This window comes from Herpailurus yagouaroundi, unplaced genomic scaffold, assembly GCF_014898765.1.
Source record: "Herpailurus yagouaroundi ecotype Mexico unplaced genomic scaffold, PumYag 220, whole genome shotgun sequence".
NCBI lineage: Eukaryota > Metazoa > Chordata > Mammalia > Carnivora > Felidae > Herpailurus > Herpailurus yagouaroundi.
Window position 1 is genome coordinate 9,307,855 of NW_024412451.1, and position 10,771 is coordinate 9,318,625.

Genomic DNA, 10,771 nt, shown 5'->3' on the forward strand with positions numbered 1-10,771 from the left:
CCAAATCTTCCCCTGGTTACCTATGACATAATGCCTCTCATCCCTCAGAAATAGAGCCTCTGATCCCCACTGGAATGATTAAGTGACACAATGGGAGCTTAGCCAAGAAATCTGGAAATCAGGGCTTGTGCTAAACCACTTTCAGGCACAATCAACCATTAAAATCTTAAAAAAAAATTTTTTTTTAATGTTTTTGAGACAGAGAGAGACAGCATGAATGGGGGAGGGTCAGAGAAGGGGAGACACAGAATCTGAACCAGGCTCCAGGCTCTGAGCCGTCAGCACAGAGCCCGACGCGAGGCTCAAACTCACAAACCGCGAGATCACCACCTGAGCCCGAAGTCGGATGCTTAGCCAACTGAGCCACTAGGCGCCCCAAACATTAGAATCTTTTAAAGTGGCTACAACCTGGCATGCCAGGCTGGCTCAGCCAGTAGAGTGTGCAACTCTTGATCTCAGGGTTTTGAGCTCTGGCCCCAAGTTTGGTGTAGAGATGTCTTTTTTAAAAAATAATAAAGTAGTAACAGCTAGAAGTCTCCATTTTAAAGATAACATTGATGGGGCACCTGGATGATCTCACGGTTTGTGGGTTTGACCCTGCGTCGGGCTCTGTGCTGACAGCTCAGAGCCTGGAGCCTGCTTCGGATTCTGCCTCCCTGTCTCTCTCTGCCCCTCCCCTGCTCACACTCGGTCTCTCTCTCAAAAATAAACATTTAAAAATAAATAAAAATAAAATAAAAAGTTAATGTTGCAGGGGATGATATGCTTGCTCCAAGCTCACAGCACAAAAACAGAAGCCCTAGAACCCTCTGTCATGAACGCTGGAGCCCAGTTCAATAAACTACACGTGTTGGCCACTGGTTCTCCAAAAATGGAGCACAGCACAGCCTCAAACCCATCATTTAGTCTCCCCGTGCCTCAGTTTCCCCATCTGGACCAACCACGTGGGGAAAAGTCAGAATCGAGTCAGCTGGTATTCACAAAGCACCCAGAAAAAGCGTCTGGCACACTGCGAGGGTAAGGATGTTTGTTTTCGAGGAATAATGGACACACATAACATCGTGTGAGTTTAAGGTGTGCAATGTGTTGATACGTTTATGTATTTCAATACGATTAGCACCACAATGTTAGCTGACACCTCTATCACAACCCGTAATTAACATTTTCTTTTCTGTGGCGATGACATTTAAGATCTGGTCACTCAGTGGGGCGCCTGCCTGACTCAGTCCGGTAAGCGTCCGACTCTTGGTTTCGGCTCAAGTCTTCATCTCAGGGCCATAAGATTGAGCTGTGCGTTGGGCTCCACACTGGGCGGGCAGGTGCTTAAGATTCTCTCTGTCCCTCTACCGCTTAGGTTCGCACTCGCGCTCTCTCTCCCAAAACAAAAGATCTAGTCACTTAGCCATTTTTAAGTGTATAATATAGTACTGTTGACTCTAATCACTGTGCTGGGTATTCAATCTACAGAGGACTTACTCATCTACTTGTCGCAAAAGTTTGCAACCTGTAACATCTCCCCAACCCACCCACCACTACCACCACCTGCACCGCCCACCCCCGTGCCTGGCAACCACCATAGTATGCTGTTTCTACAAGTTCATCTTTTATGGATTCCACATATACATGGTACCATACAGTACCTGTCTTTTCTCGGATGTATTTCACTTAACATAACGCCCCCAAGGTCCATCCATGTTGTTGCAAATGGCGGGAATGAATGATATTCCATTCTGTCCTATCCCTTTCATGTTTCTGACCTTCCCCCACCCCCCACCCCCATCTTCTTTATCCATTTACCTTCTTCCACTTTGTTTCATTCTGTTAAGGAAACTTTGAATAGCATTTCTTGATTGTAAGGTAGTCAAATGTAGCTTTGCTTCTTTCATGGTTTACTCATGTGTCGCATGTCGAAATCCTTCCCTGCTCAGAGGTCATAAAGATAAGTCTGCAGAAAGTGTCCTCAAATGGTTTTAAGCTGTGACTTTCTCACTGAAGCCCCTCGAGTCTTCCGTCCTCTCTCAGTAATTTGTAGGTATCTTGGGAGTTTTGGGCTGCTTTTGTGAATGTCGTCTTTCGCTTTTCCAATTTTGTTTCCAGCTGAACATGGCTGGTACAGAGAAATGTTATAGGTCTTCTAACTAGAAAAACTGCTTAACTCTCAATAGCTCTAAAAGCCCTTACCTGTGAAATTCTGTTGGCTTTTCTAGTAAATAAGATTACCTACAGAGAATCCGTTTTATCTCTTCCCTTCTGATCTTACATATTTTTTTTCTTTCCTTATAATGGAACTAGATTACACTGTCACGGTGCTTATAGATGTCCCTTTCATGTTCCTGACTCCACAGAAATGCACATGTTTTTCCATTAAGCACAGTGTTTGCTAGAGGGATTTAATATATAACTTTCACAGAGCGTGGCAAGATGGCTTTGCGCCCTGATTTGCCAAGATCTTCTTTTTGGGGGTTACAAAGATCAACTTTATTGATGTGCAATTTATGATTAAAGTCTATCCATTTTTACGTGCACACTTAAAAGTAAGCTTTGACAAGTGTACATGCCTATGAACCGCCACCCCAGTGGAAACACAGAACATCTCCATCACCCTAAAACAGTTCACATCCTATTGTGGTCATCATCCCCCAACCCCGTCCCCACACACAACACGGGGACCACTAGCCTCAGGCACCATGTGATTTGCTTTCTTGCCCTACAGATTATCTTCGCTTGCCTAGTATTGCCTATAAATCAACATACAGAGTATGTGCTCTTCTGTGCGTGCCCCTGCCTTTGCCCAGCATGTTTTTGGGATACGTTCGTGTTGTATGAGTGGCTTATTCTGTTTTAGTGGAGAAGTACTATTCCATTGTATGAATACAACACAATTTGGCTATCCATTACTTGCTGTATGATGAATACTGTTGGGTTATCCCAAATTTTTGGCTACTATGAATAAAACTGGGTAGGAACATTCACATACAAGCCTTCATGTGGTGTTTTTACTAGGAACAGAACTGTTAGGTCATTGAATTCTTTGTATATTCTGGATATGAATTTGACACATGTATTATGAATGTTTTCTTCCATTATGTGCTCACCTCTTCTTTTCTTTTTAACATTTACTGTTGAGAGACAGAGCATGAGCAAGGGAGGGGCAGACAGAAAAGGAGACACAGAATCCGAAGCAGGCTCCAGGCTCTGAGCTGTCAGCACAGAGCCTGGCGTGGGGCTCAAACTCACAAACCATGAGATCGTGACCTGAGCCGAAGTCGGAGGCTTAACCGAGCCACCCAGGTGCCCCGTCGTCTATTTTCTCAACGCAGTCTTTTGAAGAGCAAACTTTTTCATCTTTGTAAACCCCAGTTCGATTTTTACTTTTATACTCTGTGCTGTTGACACCTTTGTCTGACCCAAGATCTCAAAGATTTTCTCTGATGTTTTCTTCCAGAAGTTTTAGAGTTAGGCTTTATATTTATGTCTGAAATCTACCCGTAGCTCATTTTTTGCATATGGTTCAAGATAAAGGTTGAAGTTCATTTTTTTTTCCTGTAAGGATATCCAGTTGACCGAATACCATTTGATTTCTTCTTTGTCCCATGTTTGATTCAGAAATGTGTTTAATCTCAGACACTGGAGGAGAGATGTTACAGTTATTTTTGTTACACATTTCTATCTTAACTCCTATGTTCAGAGAACATATTTTGTATGATTTAAATCATTTAAAATTTTTTCAGACTTGGTTTGGGGCCCAGCATATGCTCTATCCGGATGAATGTTCCATATGTACTGGAAAGAATACTTAATTTCTGCCATTGTTGGGTGTAGAGTCCTATAAATATAAATAATCAAGTTGGCTCCTAAGATTTTTACTTTTAACAGCTTTATTGAGATATAGTTGGCATATAATAGACTTCACATATTTAACCTGTACAGTCTGATAAGCTCTGATAAATATCCTATCCTTTGAGATAAAACATACTTACTCTTGATGTATTTATTTAAAATAGCAATGTTGGGTTCAGTCAATGTATTTTAAGGACTTTTGAAACTATTTTCATAAGTGAACTTGGCCTATATTCATCTTTTCCTTTTTTCTGTTCTTTATTTCTTTATCTTGTCTTATTGTGCTTAACAAGTATGGAGTCAAGGCCACAATGACCTGAGGACATCAGGTGGATGACTTTGAAAGGGATCCGAGGAAACGGAGGATAAATAGATATATGCATTGTGTTGATTGCAGAGATAATTTCATGCGCGTGTCAGTATACGTATATCAAAATTTACTGAGATTGCACACTTTAAATACGTAGTTTAGTATACATCAACTCTATCTCAATAAAATGGTTAAAAATGCATAGTGGAGTTCAGTCCGGGGTCTCGTGAGGTTGTAATCAAGCTGTCAACAAGGAATGCAGTCATCTAAGACTTCACTGAGCCTGGAGGATTGATCCACTTCCAAGAGGGCTCGTTCACAAAGCTGTTGGCTAAAGGCCTCAGCTCCTCACTGACTTTCCTCTGGAGACCTCAGATCCTTGCCAAGAGGGCCTTGCCGTAGGGATGTTCCATATGGCTTCCCCTGGAACAAGTGATCCAAAAGACAGAAAGTGTCCAAGACAGAAGGCACAGAGACTTTCATAAGCTCAGAAGTGACATCTCATGGTATTTTCTGTAAGCTGACCAAGTCGGGTACCATGTTGGATGGGAAGTACACAAAGGTGTTAACACCTGGGGGTGAGGACCATGTTGAAAGCACCATGTGCATGGGAGAATGACATCGATATACTGTGTGAGAGATTCAGTGCGTTCCTTGAAGCCTCATGATATGTTAAGTCCTGCATTTCAGACATGACCTAATTGAATCCTCAGTAGCCTTGTGAGAGAGGGACTTTAGTCATCTCCAACTACACTTGAAACTTCTGAGCCCTGAAGGAGCAAACACACGTGTTAAAGGTCAGTGCCATGCTGGGACTCAAAGCTGGGACTCCTGGAGACTCTGTCTCATTGTCTGTCACTGGATGCCCTCATCCCAAATCTATTGTCTCACGGAAGTATCAGTCCAGATGCTAGAGAACCAGTGACCCCTACGGTTGTCTATTCTTCTGATAACCTGTTGAGCTCAAGGAACCCAGAAGCGCTAGATGCTACAGGAACCAGATGACCCCCACACTCTGTCCACCTCCCTGACAGGACCCTGTGTGACCTGTTCCCTGAAACACTGATTTCTCAACACGTCTCCACTCATCTTCTCTATGCAGTACTCATCTCTTCATTGCTCCGCGGGGATTCTGTTCCCTCTGCCTGCATTTCCCTTCCTGCAAGGAAGTACATGGCTCACTCCCTCACCTCATCCAGACAGACCTTCGCTCACTGGTCATTAAAACTAACCCCCCCCCCCACACACTCAAATTCCTCATCCTCTGTTCTGAATTTTGCTTCTCTCTAGAGTACTTAGCACTACATAAAGTACTGTGTGCTTTAACACTTTTAGTTTGTGTATATCTGTGTCTTCACTAATGTAATCCATGAAAGTAACCATGTTTTAGTATTATTAATCGACTATTTTTGGAGCAGTATTTTTTTTCAATTTTGCTCAATTTTGCTGTGAAAAATTGAGCAGAAGGTACAGAGATTGCCCTTATACCTGTCCGCCCCTCCCTCCCCCCCACACACAATCTATGAGTCAACACACAAGGGACCCTTTTTTTTAATTGCTATTTTAGAGAGAGAGAAAACGTGAACAGGGGAGTGGGCAGAGGGAGAGAGAGAGACTCCCAAGCAGTCTCCACACTGAGTTCAATCCTAGGACCCTGAGATCATGACCTGAGCCAAATCAAGAGTCGGATGCTCAACTGACTGAGCCACCCAGGAGCCACAATATCTTTATTTAAATAACCCTCTCCAGGGGCACCTCACTGGCTCAGTCAGTAGAGCATGCAACTCTTGACCTCAGGGTTGTAACTTCAAGCTGACATTTGGTGTAGAGATTACTTAAAAACAAAATCCTTGATGCACCTGGGTGGCTTAGTCAGTGAAGCGTCCAACTTGGGCTCAGGTCGTGATCTCGCAGTTTGTGAGTTCGAGCCCCGCGTCAGGCTCTGTGCTGACAGCTCAGAGCCTGGAGCCTGCTTTGGATTCTGTGTCTCCCTCTCTCTGCCCCTCCCCTGCTCACACCTCTTCTCTCTCTCTCTCTCTCTCTCTCTCTCTCTCTCTCTCTCCCTCTCAAAAATAAACGTTAGGGGCGCCTGGGTGGCTCAGTCGGTTAAGCGGCCGAATTCGGCTCAGGTCATGATCTCACGGTCCGTGAGTTCGAGCCCCGCATCGGGCTCTGTGCTGACAGCTCAGAGCCTGGAGCCTGTTTCAGATTCTGTGTCTCCCTCTCTCTGACCCTCCCCTGTTCATGCTGTCTCTCCCTGTCTCAAAAATAAATTTTAAAAAACGTTAAAAAAAATTTAAATAAAAAATAAATAAATAAATAAATAAATGTTAACAACAACAACAAAAAAATCTTTTTAAATATATATAGTGCTTTCCTATGCTGAGTATATGGAAGACCAGCTGTGACAAAATGAAGCTTAGGAAACAGAACCAGAAAGTCATTCACGCCATGCATACATATCTGGGACTCTCAGTCACCTGACTGAGAGCCAAGCCTGACCTCTGTGCACAGGGAGGAGGAGTTCCGGTGTTTGAGGAAGGGAAGTGCCTTACACCTGTGTCTTAGAGTTGTCGAAACACTTCATCTGGGGGCGCCTGGGTGGCGCAGTCGGTTAAGCGTCCGACTTCAGCCAGGTCACGCTCTCGCGGTCCGGGAGTTCAAGCCCTGCGTCAGGCCCTGGGCTGATGGCTCAGAGCCTGGAGCCTGTTTCCGATTCTGTGTCTCCCTCTCTCTCTGCTCCTCCCCCGTTCATGCTCTGTCTCTCTCTCTGTCCCAAAAATAAATAAATGTTGAAAAAAAAAAATTAAAAAAAAAAAAAAAAAAAAAAGAAACACTTCATCTGTACCTTTGTCTCCTCCCCTCCCAGGAAAGCACCAGAAGCATTCACATAGGAAACGAACAATGTTCACTGAGGACCAACTGGAAGCCTTGGAATCCTTGTTCAGTCAGAACCCTTACCCCCCACCCAGCCTGCAGAAGGAGATGGCCTTGAAACTGGGGATCCACCCGACAGTGCTACAGGTTGGAGAATAAAGCCTCACCTTGCCAAGCCACCTCCCCGGAATACCCTAAGTTCAGAGACCCTAGGATAATTCCTGAAGCTTAATACCACTCTGGTCTCCAAGATTCCAAAGACCCAGACTCTTACCCCCAAGCCCTCCCTCCCAACCCCTAGAGCAAGGATCTGCAAATCTTTTCTCTGTAGAGGGCCAGGCAGCAAATAGTTTAGACTCTGTGGGCTGTGTCACGTCTGCCAAAATTATTCAGCTCCTCAGGGACAGCGTGAAAGCAGCCATCAACAATAAGTAAATGAATGGGTGTGCCTGCATTCCCATAAAATTTTATAGACACACATTCGAAGTTCATATAATTTTCACAAGTCACAAATATTCTTATTGTGCTTTTTTTCCCCTCTCTTTCTCTCAACCATTTAAAGATGTGACACCTGTTCTGAGGGGCACCTGGCTGGCTCAGTCAGAAGAGCATGCCACTCTTGATCTAGGGATGGTGAGTTCAAGCCCTAAGATGGGTGTAGGGATTACTTAAATGAATAAATAAAAACTTAAAAAAAAACACAAACAACACTGTTCTTAGTTTATGGACCATACAAAAACACAGTTGCAGGTAAAAATTGGCCCATGAGCCTCAGTGTGCTGACATCAGTCTCTCCTGCTCTGGGTGTTTTGATCCCTGACTCGCTTTTTTTTTTATATATATTCATTATTGAGAGACAGAGCATGAGCATGAGCATGGGAGGGGCAGAGAGAGGGGGAGACAGAGAATCCGAAGCAGGCTCCAGGTTCCGAGCTGTCAGCACAGAGCCTGACGCGGGGTTCGAACCCACAAGCAGTGAGATCGTGTCCTGAGCCGAAGTCGGATGCCCAACCGACTGAGCCACCCAGGTGCCCCTCTTGCCTCACTTTCTGTTCCCCACCACCTCCCATTCCTGCTCCCCTTCACAAATGTCGGGAGAGTTTGCAGCTATAGGATCTGAGAAGCAGAGTTGCACAACTAGCTGGGCTCACCTAGCACTGTCCATGGTATCGGGTAAAATGAAAACATGTGGACTCTCCTTTGGATTCACCAACCGGTTGCTCCTCTCTTTTCCTCCTTAGGTTTGGTTCAAGAACCACAGAGCAAAACTCAAGAAAGCCCAATACAAGCACATGCAGCAAAAACCAGAACCTGAACAAGAGCATGTAGCTGGGGTGGACCTCAAGACCAGCTCTTCCAAGAGAAACATGGCTACATCTCCAGGATTCTCTCATGGTGCCTACCCTGCATCCCTGGTTTACACAGATCATCCAATACCTTCCTTCCAACTCCGCATATGCCCCAATTTGAAGGCTCTCCCAGACCATTCCATTGGCCACAAAATAGTCCACTTTGGCTGCTGTCAAGATCCTAATATCTACTCCCTTTGTCCCATTTTGGAATCACAGATTCTTTCTGCAAGTTTCACTGCTAATCCCTTTGGTTCTACATCACCACAAAGAGCCTTATGAGAGAAGCCAGACACAAAACATTACATATCGTCATTTGCAATGATGCCCAAACAAGGGACAGATATGAGATCTACACAACCTGGACGCATTTCAAAACCATGATACTCCATGAAAAGAAAAAAAGACACAAAAATGCCCGTGTGATGGAATTAAGCAGAAAGAGGCAGTAAAACTTACTGGGGATGGTGATGTTTCATGTCTTGATTAGGATGGAGCCTACCTGGATGTATAAAGTCATCAGAAGACACAGAAGTGTGATACTATGTACATCATAAAAAACAATCATGACAGCATGGAGACATCAGCTAATGCCATGATGGTCATCATTTTGCAATACGTAAACGTAACAAATCAACATCTTCGTGTACACCTTAAACTTGCACAATGTTATGTATCAATTGTATCTCAGTAAAGCTGGAGGAAAAAATGTTTTCATTATATCTCAATAAAGATACACATATATACATAATGGGACTACTAAGGACAGTTATCTTTTTTCTTGCTTCTTCTGTCTTGATTTTGTGATTGTCTTTTCTTCATCATTGTTCCGCTAATAAGATTTAGCCAATGTCAGTAAGTGGGAAGTTGGTTATTTTTCTTTCTAGTTTTCCTTTTTATTTATTTTTTTTGTCACCTCCCCAGCCATTATTTTATGTCCTGAACACCCAAATATCTTCAGTCCCCCAATCGTCTCCAATTTTTCTCTTCTTTTTTTTTTTTTTTCTTTTTTGCTTCTCCCTCTACTAAGACAATGGAAACACCACAAGCCCTTCCAAGGAAATCCTCAGGCCTTCTTCCTTCCTAACCGCTCTCTCCCTGTGCTTGTAGCATCTGTGAATGAGCCAAAGACAATCCCATTAACCTTGTGCTTTGTCAGGAACACGTAAGATTCTGAGCCTGTGGGATTATGCACTTGTTACCCGTCAGACCTGGCCTTGGTGCTCCCATGCAGGAAGATGCCCATAAGGCTGTGCACCTGTCCCTCAAAGGTGTCCTCAGGTTGTGCAGGGGCAGCATTGGGGTTCTGGCATCTCTGATCCATCCTGAACTTCAGAACCTGGGTGGCCTCAGAGCGGGCCAGTAGCCAAGCCAAGCCAACCGCTCCGCACTTTCCAGTGTGCACTCCTCAACCAACTAGCACCTTAAAGACAGATGTCATGCTGGGGGCGGGGGGGCGGGGCTTTAAGAGGATTTGCAGTCTCTCTCCCTCTCATTCTCTTCCGGCCAGAGGCAACCACTCCAGCGTGTGCTGTGGTCCGAGGGCATACACAGCCTCCCCTGCTAAGCCATCGACGACACCCCCGACCCCAGAAGGCTGCTTTGACTTTCGCCTGGTCGTACACTTCACATGATTGAATCATCCTGCGGGAACCCTTCTGTGTGGCTTCCTTCACTCAAGTGCCGTCGACGACATTCATGCACATTGTGGACAGCACGCTGTTGAACCCAAGAAATCCTGGTGTAACACAGGGGCTCTCAACCAGGGGCAGGCGCCGCACACCTGGTGACATCTGGCAGCACCTGGAGACACTTTTGGCTGACGCTGGAGCGGGGAGGAGGGTGCCGCTGGCATGTACCCAAGCAGATCCTGAGCAGCTCAGTTTGTGGGTCAGACCCTTCCAGGAAGAGTTATCCGGCCCCAAGTGACAATAGTGCCAGGTTGAGAAGCTCTGGGACAGCCTGGCAGACTGAAGCTGGACAGGAGCGAGAACATACCTGAGAGCTCCGACCCATAACCGGGAAATGAAACCCCAAGTGGTGTAGCCATCAGCCCAGAAGGGCTGGATCAGCTTAATGACCGAGCGCTCCCCGAATCTTTGCCCGGACCCTCACCTTCACCTTTGGACCAACCAGACAAAGCCAAACATGCCCCCCCTACCCAACCACAAAGGGTGTCCCTGCTTCCTGTGTCAACCAGTCTCCAATCAGGGCACTTTTTTCTTCTATAAAGCCGTCAGCTCCCTGGCTTGACAAACTCAGGCAATTATCGACAGGGGTGGTCTCACTACAGCAAGAATAAATATTTGCCACTCTAGAAAACAGTGTGGAAGTTCCTCAAAAAGTTGAAAATAGAACTACACTATGACCCAGCAAGTGCACTACTAGGTATTTA

General features: G+C 45.1%; 1 protein-coding gene across 1 annotated transcript; it reads left to right on the plus strand.

Annotated features, from left to right (window-relative positions):
* The first annotated feature begins 4,688 nt into the window (after window positions 1-4,688).
* On the plus strand, window positions 4,689-8,942 carry DPRX (divergent-paired related homeobox). The gene is made up of 3 exons (XM_040457960.1): window positions 4,689-4,728; window positions 7,020-7,174; window positions 8,269-8,942. Exons 1-3 carry the CDS (start codon window positions 4,689-4,691, stop codon window positions 8,656-8,658), a joined length of 585 nt encoding a protein of 194 aa, XP_040313894.1. The 3' UTR covers window positions 8,659-8,942.
* The last annotated feature ends 1,829 nt before the right edge of the window (window positions 8,943-10,771 follow it).